We start from the raw sequence: 21,048 nt of genomic DNA on the forward strand, positions 1-21,048 counted from the left end.
CCAAGTTTGTACCCATGCACCTGACCCTAGGGCCTGGCACGCAGGCCCTGTGAAATCCGACCTGCCCGGTCTATCAGTCATTGCCGGAGGAATGATAGACTCAGTAGCCTGACCCCCTGCTTGGGTAGGGGTCAAGTTAGTGCCAGACCACAGGGTGTGAGTCAGGGGAAAGCAAAGCAGGAGAGAGACTAGGCCTTTGCCAGAAGATATGTCTGTTCAAATCCAGAGTTGTGTCGCTAGCCTGGGAGGCAGGAAGGCAGCCCAGTTGGAGGGTGGAAAACCAGACAGCAGGCCCACAACAGGGTGACACCCAGGGGGACCCTGCAGCCTGCAGCCCGACTAGGAAAGACTCAGGTCAGCTTGATTTGCATGCTGCTGACCCATTTTCATATCTTAAAATAAGAAACATTGAGTATAAGCTTCCGCGATTATATTTACCAAGTCAGAGCAGAGTGAGGCCCAGGTCTGTAAAGCTGAGGTTTATCTGTCCCCCTTGGTCTTTTAAGGCACCCTCCCTTCCCTTCTCCCAGTGTCTGGGCCTCTCACCTTCTCTTCTTCTTAGGACCAGATCCCAGAGAGTGATCCGCCTGAAGCTGGAGAGATGGACATGTTACTGCTGAGGTCTTGAAGCCATCGATTCCGCCACTGCCTGCTCCCGCTTCTGAGCCACTTAGGAAGCGGACCCTGGAAGCAGGCAGGTGGGGCGCACAGGTCACCCGGGATGGAGTGAGTCAGAGCGTGGGGCTCAGACATTTGGCCACAGTCTGTGATAATGCTTCACTCTGGACTTGAGCCCCTTCACCTAGCCCCAGGCATGGGGGGTGGCCAAATGTCCCCCCTCCAGGTGCAGAGCCTGCCCTGGGGATATGGAAGTAAGAGAACAAAATGCACCCTATCGCTCACTCAGCTAGCAAATGAGAACAGAGTGAGAGGGCCAAGCAGATGGGGCTCAGTTCCTGTTCCCCATTTCACCAGAAGAAAGTTACTGAAGCCAGAAGAGCTCTCCAGGGGGGTCTCTGTAGAAGCAAAAGAGGGAGACGTACTCCACTAACAGTCATCTCTACACACGCACACACAGACGCATGCATGCATGTGCACACATGCACACACAGATGCATACACATGTGCACACACAGGTGCATACATGCATGCGCACACACGCACACACAGATGCATGCGTGCATGTACACAGATGCACACAGGCATGTACACAGATGCACACACAGATGCATGTACACACAGGCACACACTGATGCATGCATGCATGTGTGCACACACAGATGCATGCGTGTATACACGCATGTGCACACATACACACACGTACACACATGCACACACAGATACATGCACACACAGATGCATGTACACACAGGCACACACTGATGCATGCATGCATGTGTGCACATGCAGATGCATGCGTGTGTACATGCATGTGCACACATACACACACGTACACACATGCACACACAGATACATGCACACACAGATGCATGTACACACAGGCACACACTGATGCATGCATGTGTGAACATGCAGATGCATGCGTGTATACATGCATGTGCACACATGCACACACACGTACACACATGCACACACAGATGCATGCGTGAATACACACACAGAGACACATGCAGGCATGTGCAGACACGCACACAGATGCACACATGTACACACACAGACACATGCATGCATGTGTGTGCGTGTGCGCGCACACACACACACACACACCTTGGATTGATGGTCAAAGCCATGGGTCAAAGGAATAAGTCAGAAAGATGGTATTTCAGATTTCACTAAGGAGTAAGAAAGATGGTATTTTGTAGGCAGAGTGGCCTTCCCAGCACCCCCCCTCCCCGAATAGGTCAGAGCATACATGATCCAAAAGTACAGTGGAGATTGTAGAGGAGAGGTCGCTGCCTCCTGTGCAGGGCAGGCCCCTCCCCTTGCCCTGGAGCCCATCCCGTACACCCCACTCTGCTCCTTCCCCGTCTCTCCTGACTCTTCCCTGTCAACAGGCAAGGCCGCTCCCATCTTAAATCATAAACAAACGACAACCCTTCTGGGTTCTTCATTCCCTCTAGCTGCCACCTTATCTTCTTTCTTCCAGGTCAAGCTTCTTGCAGAAGTTTACTAAGCAGCATTCATAATGTCTGCTTCAAAAAAGGAGACCAGAAAAGGCTCCGTGCAGTAGGATGCCCCCGAGAAGGAAGAGGGGGAAGAGTATTTGCCCAGAATGAGGAAGGGGCAGCCAGCAGAGAGGGAGCAGCAGGAGCAGAGACGTGGAGGCAGGGAAGTCCAGCAAGCGTGTGGGAATCGTGAATGCAGGTGGATAGCAGAAGGGTGTAGAAAGAGAAGTCGTGGCAAGGCAAGAAAGGTAGAAAAGGGCCAGATCACAGAAGGCCTTGAATGCCGAGCTAGAATTGCTACGTTTGGGCTTTACAGCTGTTGAGGCTTCATTTGGACAAATGACAGGTCCTGACCAGCTCCGTTCTCTCAGAGGATTGATTTGGAATAAAAGATGGTTTGGAAAAGGAAGAGACCGTCAAGGGAAAACTGGCAAGAAGGCACAAAATAAAAACTACCGGAAGACAGTGGTTCAAATTAAGTAATGCTCTCTAGGATTCGTTCCACAAAGTTCTCAGGCCTCGCACATGAAGCTGTCATGTGGATTTGCACTCAAATTAGACACGCACGGGTTTTTGGGTAAGCATATTCATGTGTTTTTACAGATAGTAACGTTTATAGCTGTTAAATAATTCATGCTGGCATTGTTTTCCCTCTTGTGCTCTTAAAAAAGATGCTGTTTACTGCACAAGCGCTGGCAGAAAGAAGTCAGCTACCCGCTTTGCCATCCTTTTTACAACCTTGCTGTGCCACGTGGGGGGTGCCAGGCACCTCTCTGAAAATGTTCTCTTCAGTGGAATACATGCTAAGCTTTTTCAAAACCAGATCAAGGGCTTAGCCCTTTTTGTTTTTATTAGAGTTTTTATGATTTTTTTAAACATCTCTTTATTTTTGAGAGACAGAGAGAAATAGAGCACAAGCAGGGGAGGAGCAGAGAGAGAGGGAGACACAGAATCCAAAGCAGGCTCCAGGCTCCGCGCTGCCAGCACAGAGCCCGACGCGGGGCTTGAGCCCATGGACCACGAGATCATGACCCAAGCCAAAAGTCGGCCACTCAACCAACTGAGCCACCCGGGTGCCCCTAGAGTTTTTATTTTAATTTAAAAGTTTTTCATTTGATTAAAACCCATCTTGGTGAAATAGGTTCAGCATGGGTTTCAGCAGGTCTGTCTCTCACCCCTCCTCTAGGATGCCTCTGTCTTTATGTGCAACCAGCCCCGACCAGGGGGAGGCAACCTACCGCTTTCCTCACCGCTGAGTGATGACCCAGAGCCTCCAGTGCAAGGCTTTCCAGTCAAGATGACTCTAGCCCTTCCCTTCATTAACAGCCTCACAGAGCCCACACTACCTGTCAGCTTTAAATCTGTTTGGACAGGAAAGCTTATAGCCATGCTCTGCTATTTTTAGGAGGTGCTAGCATTGACTCAGTCTTTCTGCTGGCTGGCAACCCTCTGCTCTCTCCTTCCTGTGCTGTCACTTCTTGGGGCGGTGAGCACGTCTCCCGTCTCCCTGCCTGGCTCAGCTTCGGCCCGCGCCCCCTTCTCACACTTTCCTAGGGCAGGGGCACGTCTCTCAGGGGCCGCATTTCCTTGCTTCTCAACAACAGCTGCTCCACAAGTCACAGACGCTAACCTGGATGGAGCTGGAGACTGCATCTTGTTCGTAATTTTGTATGAATGTAGCCGTAAGCGGGAGTTAGGTGGTCTGTTTTTTGTTTTTTGTTTTAATGAAGTCTAAGTTCAAATACACCTTTAAACAAAAATAATTTGGGGCGCCTGGGTGGCTCAGTTGCTTAAGCGTCCACCTCTTGATTTCGGCTCAGGTCATGATCTCCCGGTTCATGGGATCCAGCCCCACGTGGGGCTCTGCACTGACAGTGCGGAGTCTGCTTGGGATTCTCTCTCCCTCTCTCTCTGCCCCTCCCCCACGTGCTCACACACACACACACACACACACACACACACTCTCTCTCTCTCTCTCTCTCTCTCTCTCTCTCTCTGTCTAAATATAAATAAATAAACATTGTCTGGGGTGCCTGGGTGGCTCAACTGGTTGGGCGACCAACTTCGGCTCAGGTCATGATCTTGCAGTTTGTGAGTTCAAGCCCCGCGTCGGGCTCTGTGCTGACAGCTCAGAGCCTGGAGCCTGCTTCCGATTCTGTGTCTCCCCCTCTCTCTGCCCCTCCCCTGCTCATGCTCTGCGTCTCTCTGTCTCTCAATAATAAATAACTGTTAAAAAAATTTTTTAATAAATAAACATTGTTTAAAAATAATAATTTACAGGGGCACCTGGGTGACTGAGTTGGTTAAGCGTCTGCTTCAGCTCAGATCATGATCTCGCAGTTCGTGGGTTCAAGCCCCTTGTTGGACTCTATGGACAGCTCAGAGCCTGGAGCCTACTTCAGATTCTGTCTCCCTCTCTCTGCCCCTCCCCCGCTCATGCTTTCTTTCTCTCTTCTCTCAAAAATAAATAAACGTTAAAAAAAGTTTTTTAAATAATAATACAGTTGACCCTTGAGTAACATGGTTCTGAACTTCATGGGTCCACTTACAAATGGACTTTTGTGAATATATACAGAACAGTATTGTAAATGTACTTTCTTTCTCTCCTTTATGATTTTCTTGAAAGCATTTTCTTTTCTCTGGTTTACTTTACTATAAGAATACAGCATTAATACATATAACATAAAATATATGTTAATCAAACCTTTATGTTATCGCTAAGGCTTCTGGTCAAAAGGAGGCTGTGAGTAGCTAACTTTGGGGGGAGTCAAAAATCATACTCAGATTTTTAACAGTGTGGAGGTTGGTGTTCCTAACCCCCCATGCTGTTCAAAGGTCAGCTGCACATTTAAATAGCTTTAGAGAGAAAGATGTGAAGGATTTAGATGTTAGCTATAAGTTGAAACTTATTGTTCATTATATTTTTATCCCAGAGTATAGCAGAGTGACTGGCATAGAAAAGACACTAAATAAATGCTTGGAGAAAGGAATGCTTAGGAATAAATGAATAAATTCAAGGGTGTTAAAAGCTTGGTGATTTATCCCTCTCAAGGGTAAAATTTGTAGTTTTATGCAGAAATTGTCTTTAATACACTGAAAATGATGGTGTTCTCAGATATCTCTCCCAGGGTGGGGCCAGCAACATTTTTGGCAGTTGGGTTAGATGATAGTTGTTGGGGTGATTTCTGTCTTTTTTTTAAATGTTTTTTTTAAACGTTTATTTACTTTTGAGACACAGAGAGAGACAGAGCATGAACGGGGGAGGAGCAGAGAGAGAGGGAGACACAGAATCGGAAGCAGGCTCCAGGCTCTGAGCCATCAGCCCAGAGAGCCCGATGCGGGGCTTGAACTCACGGACTGCGAGATCGCGAGATCGTGACCTGAGCTGAAGTCGGACACTTAACCGACTGAGCTACCTAGGCGCCCCAAGGGGTGATTTCTCTCTTAATAATCCCAAACTCAATTCAAAATGGCTTAAATGGTAGAGAAATGTATTACCTTTATAACAAGTTTTTGTATAGGACCTCTACCCACTCTTTGGACAGAACAGGTTTAAGGTTAGTTATTCAATGGCTCAATACCATCTTTAAGGTTCATGTGACTTTCCATCTTCTGCCCTGCCACCCTTAGCATATCAGCTTTGCCATCATTAAGGTAACATTCCCCATGGCTGCAAGATGGCACCACAGTCCGGCATCATTTGTAGATATGACATTGTACTATAGAAGAAGAGGAACAGTTTTCTCCTATGCCTTTCTTTTTGGGAGTACAAAATTCTTTCCCAAATCTCCCCAGAAGAATGCCCATTATGTCCTTTGACCAAGGCAGGGTCACATGCCCACTTCCAAACCAATCACTGGCAATAGAAATGATACCATTGTGGACAGTTTCAATCACTCATGATTTACCACTGAGCCACACAGTGAGGGACACGTACCTGGATAACATTAGGAATCTGCCAGCAAGGAAGAAGGATGAATGGTGATTGGGTAGGCCATCGACAGTGTCGGTTCTGGTGCCTCTCAAAGGCCAGGCCTGGTTCCTGGCAAAGCCAACTCTCTTGTCAATTTTGTGAAGAACTTCCACAAACTAGGGAAACACTTAGACAAATTTCATCAAGAAAACTACACCAAGATTTGATTGGTTAATGAGCAACATATTTGGGTGCTAAGGGCACCCACACTCTTTTATTTTCTTACTCTCATTTGGGCCTCCTTTTAAATCAACATTCAGGGGCGCCTGGGTGGCTCAGTCGGTTGAAGCATCTGACTTCAGCTCAGGTCACGATCTCACAGTCTGTGAGTTCGAGCCCCGCATCGGGCTCTGGGCTGATGGCTCAGAGCCTGGAGCCTGCTTCCGATTCTGTGTCTCCTTCTCTCTCTGCCCCTCCCCCATTCATGCTCTGTCTCTCTCTGTCTCAAAAATAAATAAAAACGTTAAAAAAAAAAAAAGAAAAAATTAAAAAAAATAAAATAAAATAAATCAACATTCAATTGTATTCTGTACAGCAACATAGGTCACTCATTCATTCATTCATCAAATACTTATTATGCTTTTATCAGGCACTTAAGACACAAAGATAGAAAAGATAAAGTCCTCATCTGCCAAGAAGTAATACATTGAGGACACCTTGCCCTGCTAAGGAGAAAATCTACTAAATGTACCTGAGGAGCAGAGGGGAGTCTAGAAAAAAATTCAGAGATGGAGGCATTTGAGCTGGATATAAAAGTTTAGTAAGAGTTTGCCAGGCAAAGAGGAGAGGGGAAAGGAATATGTGCCTTAGTCAGCCCAGGCTGCTAGAACAAAATACCGCAGACCTGGGACCTACACAACACACACTTATTTCTCAAGGTTCTGGAGGCTAGAAGTCCAAGATCAAGATCAACTAAATCTGCCAGCAGATTTAGTTCTTGGTGAGGGCTCTCTTCCTGGCTTCCAGATGGCTGCTTCCTTACTGTGTGTTCATTTGGTGGATAGAGGAAGCTCCATCCTCATGATCTCATCTAAACCTAATTATCTCCAAACGCTCCCACCTCCAAATACCACCATGCTGGGGGTTAGGGCTTCAACATATGAACCCGGTGTGGGCGGGGCACAAACATTCAGTCCATAACAGCATGTCAAGTCAACGGGATAGCAGTTACAATGGCACAAAGCCATGAACAGAACAACATATACGGAGAACACCAAGAAGTTGACCTTGCCTAGAGCACACGGGAGGGTAAAGAGACAGAAGCTAGAAGGAGGCTGGATTATACCAGGCCAGGGCCATGCGGTGTTGTGGAGAATGGCAAGGGCTCTGAAGTCAGGCCCCGGGCTGAACACAGGTGCCACTCTTGGAGTAGCTCAATGATTGTATTAGTTTCCCATGGCCACCATTGCACATTTTACAAAGTGGGAGGGAGGCCTAAAACAGCAGAAATTGATTCTCTCCCACTTCTAAAGACCAAAAGTCCAAAATCAAGTCCAAATCAGTAAGGTTGGTTCCCTCTGGAGGCTCTGAGGGAGAATCCATTTCTGCCCCTCCCCTGGCTCCTGGTAGCTTCCCGCAACCACCGGCCATCCTCAGCTTGCCGCTTTCTAACTCCAGTCTCTGCCTCAGTCTTCACATGGCCTCCTCTTCCCTGCGTGTCTGTCTCTTTCCCCTTCTCTTGTAAGGATTCTTAATGGGTTTAGGGCCCACCCTCATGCAGACTGATCTCATCTCAAGATCCTTACCCTAATGACATACGAAAAGATTCTATTCTAAATAAAGTCATATTCTCAGGTTCTGAATGGACATATCTTTGGAGGGACCATAAGGCAATAATACACTATGGTATTAGATAATGTACTTAACCGTTTTGAGCACATTTCCTTATCCATAATATGGGGATAAAATCTTTATCCTAAAAAGTCATTGTGAGACTGAAATAAAATGCTTTTAGGGGCGCCTGAGTGGCTCAGTCGGTTAAGTGTCCAACTTTGGTTCAGGTTATGATCTCACAGTTTGTGAGTCTGAGCCCTGCATAGGGCTCTGTGCTGACAGCTCAGAGCCTGGAGCCTGCTTCAGATTCTGTGTCTCCCTCCCTCTCAGCCCTTCCCCTGCTCACACTCTGTCTCTGTCTCTGTCTCTCTCTCAAATATAAATAAACACTTAAAAAATGCTTTTAAATTGCTGAGAAAGTACTTGATCTATAGTAAGTGCTCAGTAAACAGTAGGAACTCTGACTTTATCCCATGGGGCAACAGAAGGCTTGCAAGAGTAGGTGTTTGAGGAGGGAGGAAAAGAAGAGTTACTTCCCAGATCTGTTCTCTTTTTGACTGCACAGGTGCACCGAGCTAGGCTCTAAGCAATCCCTAGCTCAGTCTCTTGGGACAAAGGACGGGGCAGAGGCGGCCCAGGCTGCTGGTCCCAGATCCCACTTCCGGAATCTTTGTCCTATACATTTCCTCAGTTCCTAAAGCACCTACTTTGCAAATAGTAGGTGTTTCATCAGTCTTTCTTACAATGAATCATACACTTCAAGCTAAAAAGACTATCAAACACTTAATGCCCACTTATAAGGCTGATTGGAGGCTGCCGGTGAGTTAAGTTAGGTCTTCCTGCCTAGTAATTTAAACCATGATATAAATTCATTTGATTTCAACCAAATCCTTCCCACTAAATACATTTCACGAACCCCCATACCTTGCTGTTTTAAAAATTCTATGGCAATAATGGCAGGCATGCTCTCGGGTGCAGGGTTGAGGAACTGTGGGTCATTGGACTAATTCCATCTGGTCTTTAGGGAAAATCACAAGAAGTGAGCCACCTTCATAACTCTAATAGCAAAAACAGTGAGGTTTTAAGAGCAGATGGCACCTAGTCAACACGGGGATCATTTCATAATGTATAAAAGGATCAATTCGCTATGACATACCCCTGAAACTAATAGGATATTGTATGTCAGTGGTACTTAAGTAAAAAAAAGAAAATTGAATTAGAAAAAGTCCTTAGTGGCAATTTTGTTAAAGAGTGTAATTGGTCATAAGTACTGAGTGCCTCCTGCAAGTCACTGTGAGAAGTGCTTTGGGAGATAGGCTGTGAGATGTAATCCTGCCCCAAAGAGCTGACAATCTAGTTGAGAAGACAAGATGAAAGGGGAGGGTCTTTGCTTCAATGTGCGGGGATGCACAGAGATGCCCCTGCCTGTACATTCCCACGCTGTCTTGGAGTAAACAGCACCAGGTTGGAGTTTGCCCATGAAAGCTCAGTGGTGTATCTTCCTAGCTTGAAATCAACCATGATGAGAGCATTTACACGACGGAAGCTGGGCAAAAGCTACAAATCAGAGTTTCCTTGCACCCCTCCCCAAGATCCAGTTTACCAGCACACCAGTAATCCCTAGGGCCAGATAGAAAAGTTCCAGGGGGCTTCCAAGGGGAAGCCTGGGAGGCTGCAATTTCCAGGGGAAGCCTGGTGTGAAGTTGCATCTGACAGGACACCAGAATCAGAGTGGTGACGACTGAAAGGGGCCCCAGGGCCTGGGCCTCATGGCGGGGCTGGGGGGAAGGTGGCCTGGAGTTATCCACCCTCCAGGTGGGCAGGGCACAGAGGTGCTAAGAGGCCGGGAGCAGGGCAGAGGAGGCCAAGAGCCAGCTGGACAACCAGGAGGACGAGCACTTGGACCTCAAGTCTGGAGGCCAGGGCAGGACTGTGACGTTAGCAGCAGATGGCACACCAGGTGGGGTCTGCTAGAGCACAGCGAGGCCACTGGTGTGGGGACAGCACGAGGGCCCCACAATGCTTCCCTTGGCCAAGATGAGAAGTAAGGCACCCTTTTCCCCAAGTCTAGATCCCATCGGAGAAAGAAGGGGGTAGAAGTATGAGGAGGCAGGGGTCTTAAATTTACTGGGTTTTAATCTAGAGTTGATCATGTTTAAACCCAGAAGTGACTAACTTGCCTTAAGAGGCAAATTTTAAGTGTTCCCACCTTTGGTGGAAAATGTGACCTCAGGACCCAAGATGACTTCCATTTCATAGGAATAGAGAATGTCTTTGAACATCTGGGTCTCTGTGGACTTATTCCTAAAAGTTCCCAACACCTTTTGCCTTTGTAAAGTGAACAGAAATCACAACCATGTGTAGCAGGAGTTTAAGGTTTTCTTTATGAAAGGAAACGAAAGGGTTCAACAATGCCTATTATTCCTAACTTTGGGAAGAGCCTAGTTCACTAACATTTTTCTAAAATCATTTTTCTTTTCCTTTTCCTTCTCTTTCTTCGGAGTGGCGGTGTTACAATAGAATTATTTACAAGAGGTCTGGGGGCCTGGAATTTACGGCCTTTGTCAAATTTCAGAGAGTAATGGTCTTTAGAAAGGACCTTAGGTGTTATTTAATGTTCTTTAGTCAACAGCCTCATATAATAACTGAGGAAAGTGCACCTCAGAAGGTGAACCTACTTGCCCAAGGCTGCTCTCTTAATTAATAGGAAAGATAAGGCTCTATCCCAGCCTTCCCATTTCAGTTCTGCCCTTTCTGTGTTATATGAGAGTGAATTCATGGATACGTGACTACATTAAGCGAATTTGAAATTCCAGTCAGACAGCACTGATTGCTATGTTAGCTCTTCAAACAAACTTTTAAGAAACTAAAAGATTTTTTCTCTTTTAGGATAAAGTTCCTACTAATGTCAAGAAGTAGGATTTAATTACAGCCCAGAACCACCCTACTTAGAGGTTGCCACAAACAGTTTAGAGTGAGTCTCTCTCTCTCTTTTTTTTTAACTGGTACCACATCTAGCTTTTTGTCGTTGCATTTAACTTTTTTTTTTTTTTTATGTTTTATCTTATTTTTGAGACAGAAAGGCAGAGGTGAGTGGGAGAGGGGCAGAGAGAAAAGGAGACACAGAATCTGAAGCAGGCTCCAGGCTCTGAGCTGTCAGCACAAAGTCCGACACGGGGCTTGAACCCACAAACCATGAGATCATGACCCGAGCCGAAGTTGGATGCTCAACCGACGGAGCCACCCAGGCACCCCTCATTTAACTTTTTAAATGACCAAAACAGTTTATATTCATTGAGAAAATACAAATAATATAGACAACAGGGTAGAAAGTCAAACTATCCTAACCTCATCCCCTAAAGCCCACTCCCTAAACAATCGCTGTGGACAGTTTGGTGAGTAGAAAGCGTCTTTCCTCCAGTGGTGCTAGTGATTCTAACACAAAAGGCCGGGACTATGGGATGGTGGGGGAGGGAAACTGCCCTTTTAGGGCTTCATAGGGTTCTAACCATGACAAGAGAATAAATAAGGGTGTGAAAATCACCTAGAAGCAAAGCCCTTAGGCTGACACGTGCTGCAAAGGATCTATCTCTCAGATTCTCAGGCTTATTTTACCCTTCAGTTGCTGACTTGGGTGGATGTCCCTTAGGACGTGATTTTCAAGCTGTTGAGAGGCATCAGAGTTTCTGCATGGGTTTGTTCAAAATCTCACTGAAAAAAAAAAACTTGTTAATAAATATATCCAAATGTACTGTAGTCCTTGTTTCATTTTGTTTTGTTTTATTCTTTTTGGACTCTGGGTTTCTTTTTTTTAATGTTTATTTATTGTTGAGAGATAGAGCGCGAGCAGGGGAAGGACAGAGAGAGAGGAGAACAGAGGATCTGAAGCGGGCTCCACACTGTCAGCATAGAGCCTGATGCAGGGCTCGAACTCACGAACTGCGAGATCATCATCTGAGCTGAGTCAGATACTTAACTGACTGAGGCACCCAGGCGCCCCTATATTCCACATTTTAACACAGTGTTTACTTAAGTTGCCATGCTAACTCCCTCTTGGCTTGCACACCCTCAGAAAGAAGTTTCCTTCATTCCTGTGCACACATGTAGGATATAAACTTGTGTCATTACAAGGAAAATTGTACCTTCACGGTCTTTAAAAAAATACAACCTATTTATTTCATTTAAGCAACATGGTACAAGAGGGTACAATATTACTTACGAGTGTAAAGCAGAATACTTTAAAATTTTGATCCTGAGGCTGATAGCATAGACTGGGAGCCTGGGTTCTGAAGCTGGGCAAGCAGATTTGAATAGCTTCCTGTGTGGCCTGGAGCAAGTCACTTAACCTCTCTGAGTGTCAGTTTTCTCATCTGTAAAATGGTGATCACATAATAAAACATACCGTCTTCTTAAAAGTCCTTTGGTTGTCTTTGTTACCAGCACTTCTCTGTGGCTCTCTTTCTAATATTCCCTGATATCTAATAATTTTTAGTATCTAGGATCTTTCCAACTATCCTTCCCAGGACCCCAGCCTTCTGCCTCTTCTTATTTGGCCTTTCTTTCTTCCTCTTCTTTCGGGAGCCGCAGCCCCTAGAAGTCTTGTTCATTTCTTAGGACTTGCAGCTCAGCTCTTTGCCTCGCTACACAAAGCCATGGTGCTTTCCCTTAGGTCTAAAAGGTCACCAGAGTCCCTAACCAGCCTGCCAGCTGTACAGACTGCCTGACAGCAGCTCGTAACAGTGTTTCCTGGAGGCTGATCACCCTCTTGGGTGAGGTGCTCCCCCAACCAGCGTTTGCGAGCAGGAGGGAAGGGCATGGGGATTCATCTTCTGGTGGAAACCCCGCCATCTGCCTTGGGAGGCAGAACTGCCTGATTGGTTGCTTTCATAAGGACTCATGTTAAAACTGTCAACTTACAAACTTATCCTCATAAAACATTGCTCTTAGATGTTTTATATCCAGGGATCCCATGTTGGAGTTCACTAGAAATATAGGGTTCTGTCGGCAACAACAGATGTTGGCAAGGATGTGGAGAAAGAGGATCTCTTTTGCACAGCTGGTGGGAATGCAAACTGGTGCAGCCACTCTGGAAAACAGAATGGAGATTCCACAAAAAACGAAAAATAGAACTATCCTACGACCCAGCAATTGCACTTTTAGGCATTTATCCACGGGATACAGGTGTGCTGTTTCAAAGGGACACATGCATCCCAGTGTTTATAGAAGCACTATCAACAATAGCCAAAGTATGGAAAGAGCCCAAATGTCCATCGATGGATGAATGGATAAAGAAGACGTGGTATATACAGGAGTATGACTCTGCAATCAAAAAGAATGAAATCTTGCCATTTGCAACTACGTGGATAGAACTAGAGGGTATTATGCGACGCAAAATTAGTCGGAGAAAGACAAATATAACCTCACTCATATGAGGACTTTAAGATACAAAACAGATGAACATAAGGGAAGGAAAGCAAAATAATATAAAAACAGGGAAGGGGACAAAACAGAAGAGACTCATAAATATGGAGAACAAACTGAGGGTTCCTGGAGGGGTGGTGGGAGGGGGGATGAGCTAAATGGGTCAGAGGCATCAAGGAACCTACTCCTAAAATCATTGTTGCACTAGATGCTAACTAACTTGAATGTAAATTAAAAAATATAATAATAAATTAAATTTTTTTTAAAAGCTACCATACCTAAAAAAAAAAAAATATATAGGGTTCTGTCCATAAAAAAAAAATCTGACAAACACTGACTTGGGGCTTTTCTACTTGCTCCTTTGCTATTCAGAATGGAGATAGTTTCTTTCATTTCATTTTCCTTTGGAACCACTGAGATGCCTTCTCTCTTTAGTATTTACTTTATTAGCCTTTTGTTTTCTCCTCTCTTTAGTATTTACTTTATAGCCTTTTGTTTTCTCTCATACTCTGAAACTAGCCGAATGTTCACATTCCAATATCTGAGGCATGTAGGCACCTCACATCTTAATTTCTCTGGATCATAGAAGACTTTTACTTTCTCTTGCCTCGGTAAAATGCTGTCATGGGCTGCCTCTGTTGATTTTATAATGATCACTAACAACCAACTGTTTTGGATGCAGGGAGAATAATTTTCTTGAAGTCATAGCATCCTTTACAACAGTCAACTGATCAAAATTTTAACTGGATGTTAGAGGTACACGTTATTTTAACTAAAACAACTTAAATTCTAGATATTTTCCTCCAAATAAATACAACCTTATCAACTGCTTTGAAAGAATACATTAAATATAGACATAAAACATATATAAAGAACCTCCTTAAGTCTGGAACTATTTCCTCCAGTCCAATATGAAAAACTGAACTTTGTATGATAATGATTAAGTTCTCCAAAAAACCTTAATATGGCTTTAAACAACCTACATGATCTTCAGTATATAGAAGCAATCAGAAGCTGCATATCTTGAAGACTTCTGAAAAAGTGCAAACTTGCCTCTTTAGAAATAAACCTATAGCAAATAAGCCTATAGAAAAAAAAGAACCTTTCTTCAAAACTTCACACACACACACAGCCCACTAGAGCACTAAGTGCCATAGCGCAGGGAGTTTTGTTGGTTCTGAGCTCAGTTATGTACTCAGTGCCTAGAACAGGGCCTGACACATAGCAGGTGCTTAATATATGCATGGCAAGTGAATACTTTAAAATTTAAGGAAATTTAAGAAATTACAAGTGCCCCTGATAGATAAAATTTTGCTTCTGAAACAAATTGAATAAACCTAATTTTTCTTTTAAGTTTACAACTGGCTACTATTGGTTTAAGACATAGCCAAAGGCTCCAGTTAAGAAACATCAAGTAATTGGATATATTATAATATATAAATGTTGTGATACACCTACCAAATGTACCAGTCTACAGACTATAGCTTTCTCATCCTTGCTTAGAATCCTTGAAGTCTACTATCTTCTAATATTCTTTTAGTTTCAGTTAACAGAAAGCAAACTCCAACTAGCCTAAGCAGAATGCAGTGGTTGGAGATTTGTGGGACGCATTCTGGGGTGGCATATGGTTTGAAGGACAACCAGCCCAGGACACTTCGGGGACCAGGACTCTGTGTCTTTAAGAATGTCGGCTTTATGGGGGCGCCTGGGTGGCTCAGTCAGTTGAGCTTCAGACTCTGGCTCAGGTCCCAATCTCATGGCTTGTGGGTTCAAGCCCCACATGGGGCTCACTGCTGTCAGAGTGGAGCCTGCTTCGGATCCTCTGTCCCCCTCTCTCTCTCCCCTTTCCCTGCTTGCACTCTCTCAAAAATAAATAAAACATTTTTAAAAAGGCTGTCTGCTTCAACCTTTCAAAATTTCCTCCATGACGTTGGAATCACGGTCGCCGGCATCAGCAGGACTCCTCCTATCTTACTTTCCTCTCCTGAGAGGAAGTTTGCTTTCCTAGCTCCAATTAGAACTGAGAGAAGGATGCCAGTCGGTTCAGCTGGGGTGACATTCCCATCCCATGGACTGGCTAGGGAGCAAGGGTGGTTCACTGGAGAATCTGGTGGCTCCCCTTGCGAGCACGCTAGCAGTATGTAGGGTAGAGCAGTTCCCCCCAAACAGTGGCGGCCATTCTCAGGTGAGAGCATACATTGTTCACAATGAAAATTATAGCTCTCGTTTGAAAGCTCCAGAGATACACCACCTTCTGTGGGTTGGCCCTACCAGGCTTCCCCTTTCAAATTCTGGGTTCACAACAGTCTATTACTTAAGGATTCTTGCTTCCAGGGACCAGTTATTAAAATAGGATAACAGTTTCATCTGAGTGAAAAAGGCAAACATGATCTTTAAGAGATCCGAACACTTTTACCATAACTTAACAAGGTTAGAACTGCCTGATGGATTGATGAATAAAATTTCCTCCATTTACCAACCGGAAACTCAGGCAGGATGTCTGCTCTGAGGTCTCAGTTGGTGAGGGACTGGACTGCTTCTAGGCTAGTATGTTAGACAGGAAAGACCAGTGTCTCAACAAGTAAGTGCAGCCCACGGACCGATGTTTGATTTTTGGCTTTATTTTATAAAAATACACAACTTAAATACATATGACACTCTCTATACAAGACATAAACAACTGTTGGATCTAACATTTTCAGTTATTTCGACGGAAAGCAAATATGTAAATTACCTCGTAAGAGCAAAGGGTTTCTTTAGAGACTCTGCATTCACAGTCAGAGGGGACGATCGCCCCGTGGGAAATCAACGCAGGGCACTAACCCACGCCGTCCGACCTGCCAACAAGTCATTTCACCAACAGAGCCTTTTTGGCACGGCTTAATATTGCACTGCTTGTTAGACACAATCTAACTTACCCACATCACAAATTTAAACTTTTTGTTTTTTCTAGAAATGTTTAATGGAAAAACCAATGTGCAAACATTACTGTCTTACAGTTGTGCTAAGTACCAAATATGAGAAGTGTGAACCTTTCTTCACTTTGCAAAACTTGCAAGGGAAGGTGGGTAGCTATATTTCGCAGCTAAACTCATTTTCCAAAGTTTTACAAAAACATTGGCAGACCGAGAGTGAGCTAGATGGAGTGCAGCGGAGAAGGGAGTGACATTCCAGCGCCTACAGAAATTACTTTTGAGAAGGGCACTGTCACTGTCACTGTCAGAGGCAATCTGCACACGGCTCCACCCTTTCTAACTTGGGACTGAAATACCCCCCCCCCCCCCCCCCCCGGGTCACTGTTCTCTGGGGAGCAGCTACTGCGCTACTGATTCAGGGCTCCTGGGGACTGCTTACGTACTCTGGCTTTCTTTCAGAAACTTAGCTGCCTTATCTATGGCTCTTTTAACTAACAGTGAACTAGGTACTGGCTTATTCATGGATATAAAGAAATTATTTACCAGTTGAGAATTCAATGCATGAGCACATACTAGGGTAAGTTTCCTGAGGTAAATGTAAGCCTTAAAGAATAGTGTGCAACCTATAGAATTACAGCAATTTATCCCGGGTAGCAGCACAAAACTCTAGGCCTGGACTTTTAAGCTAACAGGCTAACAGAGCCAAGGACACATCTGTGTGAAGAAATGAAACGATGAGCTGGAGTAAAAAAAAGTGTTGACAGCTGAGAACATCAATTCAAACAAAAGAAGCCACAAAGGGAAAAGGAGGGGGACACAGGAGGGTGTATGTTAAAGTGCTTAGGTAGGATGGGCAATTAGTTGGAAAGGCCTCAAGGGATTTCTAACAAGCTTTAAAACTGTTAATTCTTGGTGACTCAGACGTGGAGGTAATGGCTTTTCTTTAATAAGAGCTGTTTGATTCTTTTCTGAAAAACGAAATTCTCCATCAAATTTTTTTAGCCGATGGAATGATTCTGCTACTTGTTACGCTCACCGATGTATTTTGAAATCCTAAATGAAGGATTAACAAGGCTGAAGGACTTTAATCAAGTTGAACTATAAAGTACACGTTTATACCAAGAATTTAAACTAATGCACAGAGGTCTACGAAGTTTTGAATGAAGTTTGTATCGAAAACCTTTGCATTGCAAATCATGCTTTATTATCCCTTAATATTCTACTCGAGGATTCTGGCACTCGGACCAATTCTAGGACCCTAAAGTTTAACTTTCTTCTCTTCTTTCTTTTACATAAATGAAGTCGTCCACGGCCACCCTTCACATGAATAATGAAGGTATTGGGAACTGAGTTCCAAGACGTAAGAACCAAAATCAGGCTAAATTCCAACAAGTCACTCGTATAGGAATGGAAGCACAAGACCTCTCTGCTCATCTGCACAACGTAGTTGAATGAGGTGACCAGTCTGGTCTTCAGTAACAGTGATGAACCCGGCACAGGCTTTATACAGGGCCACATACTCTGAGCTGTCACGTCAATGTCGGCTGACACCACCATGCACAATCCCTCGTTTACATGACTCTACTTCTGTTGCAAGAATACATCTACATTTAATTACTTTAGGCATGATGAAGGCCTTAAGCAAAATTTAAATCCGCAAAAATTTTGGGTTGGAATTCTGTAGTCCCGGAAGCTATTTAAAATTAAAAGTCCAGAGCAAAATCCCCAGGAAATCATATATCGAACTCAATTCGTAAAAAAAGAAGCATTTTCAATATCACCAAGATGAAAAGTCATACTAGAAAACAATGCTCTGGTTTCCAGACAACAAGCTCAATGCAGCCCTAGTGCAGCCACACAAAGTGAAGCTGCTTTGGAGAGAAGAATCCAGAAGACTGCAAAGGGCCTGAGTTAAACCAAACTGGCTTTTCTTCTTAGGTAGAAGGTGAATGCTGTTTGGTGATCAATATGGGATAGTCGTTTAAAATTCACAGACAGTAAAATTTTATGTACCCTAAAGCCCCAATGAGTGCAGGGTGGTCACAGCTAACAGTATGAGTAACGTACCGAGATTGATGATAATATGGGTCAAACAGTGAGACTAGTTCGGTAAGCTCTGGAAGAATGGTCAGTCTCGATATACTTGATCTTCATCCATTCCTTGGATACTGAGGAGGAGACTATGGCAAGAGAATGTGTTTCTCTATGTGAAACTAGTTTTCATAATCTGTAGTTTAAAATTATCACTATTCAGAAATATGGAGCCAAAGCAAAAATCAGAGATTCTTTCCACTCAGGCTTTCAGATCTCTCCCTCCACCACCACCCCAAGGACCCATACTTGTCTCTGGTCAACCAGGACTTGCTGGGGAGGGCTGTAAGGTCAAGGCTCGTAAGGGAGGCTGGAGGAGGCAGTGGCCAAAAGCCAGGGATTCAAGAAGAGAAAAATGACAGATATGGTATATTAAAAATAAATAAATAAATAAGACGAAGAGAAGAGGAAGAAGGGGAGCTAATGTAGACGAGGAAGTGAGGACGAGGCACGGCTCGTGGGGGACTACCCTGCCTTTCCTATCGGGGCAGACAATGCAGAAACAAGAAAAGGCATAAGCCTCATAGGGGGGGCTTCTCCGCCCCCGGGCATCAGACAAGCCCCAGCAGGGTGGGCTTGCCCTTTGGCCTTGCCTCTGGCCTTGCCCTTTGGGGATATGTGCACAAGCTCTAGTGTGACCTGCAAGCACTTCTGTTTGGGGTCAGATTCCTGATTCCTAGGTGCACGATACTCCCTACCACTACCAGTGCCCAAGTCCATGGCTAAAGAAAGGCCTCAGGTCCGGGCCAAGCCCAGGAGCAGCCAGTGTAGCCAGAACTCTTGGCTGCCACGGCCCTTTCTCTCTCAGGACCAGCTCGTCCCTCCCCCTGGTGGCTGGAGAAGGGGACCAGACTGCAGGTGCTGAAAGGGCTGCTCAACTCAGAACTGTATCACCTCAACTCACAAACTTCCAAAGGGCTGTCAAGAGTTCATTAATTATAGATTGAACGATGGTTCAAACACCACCTAAGGAACTTGTAAAAGGAACGACTCGCTTGTGAGGTCCCACCAAACTTTGGGGGTTTTTGGTATTGTTTCCTTGTTTTTGTTGTTTCCTTCTCTGATGAATTAAAAAAAAAAAAAAAAAAAGAAAAAGTGTAAGGGTTCTCCTATCCTCCTTCCTCCCTCCAGAAACCTCACGGACTTTCCTGAGTGAAGTGCATATGGGATGCTACAGTTACAGAGCTTACAAATGAAAGGGAAAAAATTCAGATTACCTGGAAATATGAAATGAACTACAGTGTACAAGGGGTGCTCGGTTCTCTTCACTGCTCTGAAAAATGTCTGCGAAATGGTAACAGGCACCTCGATTTCTAATTTACAAATGACAACACGGGTGAAAAAAGCAGTAGGATTTTGTGGAGAAAAAAAATCCATGTTGGTTATTTCCCTTCTAGGGAGAGTCAGTTTGTACGTGAGGCCCACACTTGTCTTTGTCTCTTACTTCCTATTTGATGTTTTTCAGGAGGGCTGTCCGGGCATTCACAACTGCTTTGAAGGCATCTTCACTACCAGGCGCCACGCACTTGTCAGGGTGAAGCAGCACAGCGAGTTTCCGATAGGCTTTGTTGACTTCATCCCTACGAGAGAGCAGCAGAGCTCTGTGTCAGCCACAGGCCAGCCCCCGCCCCCTGCAGCTGGGCTGTCAGGGGTTCCACAGTAACTCTTGCAGAAAGTATCTCCCAAATAATGACCACCTCTTCTCAAAAGGGGGACTAAAGGACTAGGAGACCAACAATATACAAATAAGTAATACGTTACATAAAAGTAGAAAAAGAAACACAGGGTGAAGTGAGTATGGAAACACCAAGAAAGCCCTTGGTAAAAGAAAGATCCGATGAAAAGGTCCGCAGTACCCAGCAGGCACTCACGATGAGGGTGTGGGGCGATTGGGGAAGGCCTCTGGAACAGGGTTCTGAAGGAAGGTGGGGAAAGACAGAGCAACTGGGAGAGAGCTGGCAAAGACTAGGAACAGCAGGGCCACGGCATGAAGTTCCATGAGGACACCACTGGGAGGTAACAAAAACAAAGTTGGTCAGGAAGCAGGGGTCAGTAGGAGAAAGGCCTTGGAACTAAAACAACAAAAAAGTGGATTTGATGAACAATGACATCAGTAGGTGTTTCGTGACAAAAGGGTGCTAAGAAAGCTGTTTTTTGAAGTTGGGAGACAGGTAGGAGGTTGTCACAATAACCCAAGCACAAGTCCCAAGAGTCTGGATCAAGGTGTTTGTGGAGACAAACAAGCGAAGACGAGAGATAACATTATGAGTTGGCAGAAGCAGATGATGAGCTGGATGTACGGGTGGAGAAAATGTCAGAAAATGGGCTGAAATGAGTTCCAGGGTCACAGGAACTCAGGCTCAGGGAAGATGGTCACACCATTGACCAAGAAAGGGACGCTGCAGAGGGGTACCTGAGAGCTACAGCGAGAGAGAAGTGAACATAATCCAGAGAGGAAAGGAGCAGCACAGAATGTGTCCGCTAAGGCCAGGAAAGCTCCAGGAGGGCTCTTTAGGCTTCGGAGCTCTTCAAGAAGCAGGGACCGGCTGGGGAGGAGCCTGGAAACCACATGCCCCTCTCCCTGCTCTTCAGCATCCTCTGGTGTCAGGCTCCAGACGCTTCTAAGTGCCCAGCGCCTCCTCTGGCCAGGTTTAGCTCTGTCCTTACCAGATGGTTTTATTTCCCACCTTCCTTGTGTAATTCAGGGCTCCAATTATCCTATAAGCCTGGATGTGGTGCTTTCCCAAAT

The 21,048-nt window shown here is 45.0% G+C and overlaps 1 protein-coding gene across 3 annotated transcripts in view; it reads right to left on the reverse strand.

Annotated features, from left to right (window-relative positions):
- Window positions 1-12,021: 12,021 nt before the first annotated feature.
- The window catches only part of DNAJC27 (DnaJ heat shock protein family (Hsp40) member C27), a 38,179-nt gene continuing 29,152 nt past the window's right edge, over window positions 12,022-21,048 (reverse strand). For 2 of the 3 annotated variants that reach the window (XM_060650071.3, XM_060650054.3), the window contains exon 7: window positions 15,895-19,879. In XM_060650071.3, coding sequence (XP_060506054.1) covers window positions 19,747-19,879 — 133 coding nt within the window. In that variant the 3' untranslated portion in view covers window positions 15,895-19,746. Of the gene's footprint in view, window positions 12,243-15,894; window positions 19,880-21,048 lie in introns of those variants that run through there. The other variant, XM_060650061.2, reaches the window with a different exon arrangement.

Source organism: Panthera onca, chromosome A3 (assembly GCF_046562875.1).
Source record: "Panthera onca isolate mPanOnc1 chromosome A3, mPanOnc1 haplotype 2, whole genome shotgun sequence".
Lineage (NCBI taxonomy): Eukaryota > Metazoa > Chordata > Mammalia > Carnivora > Felidae > Panthera > Panthera onca.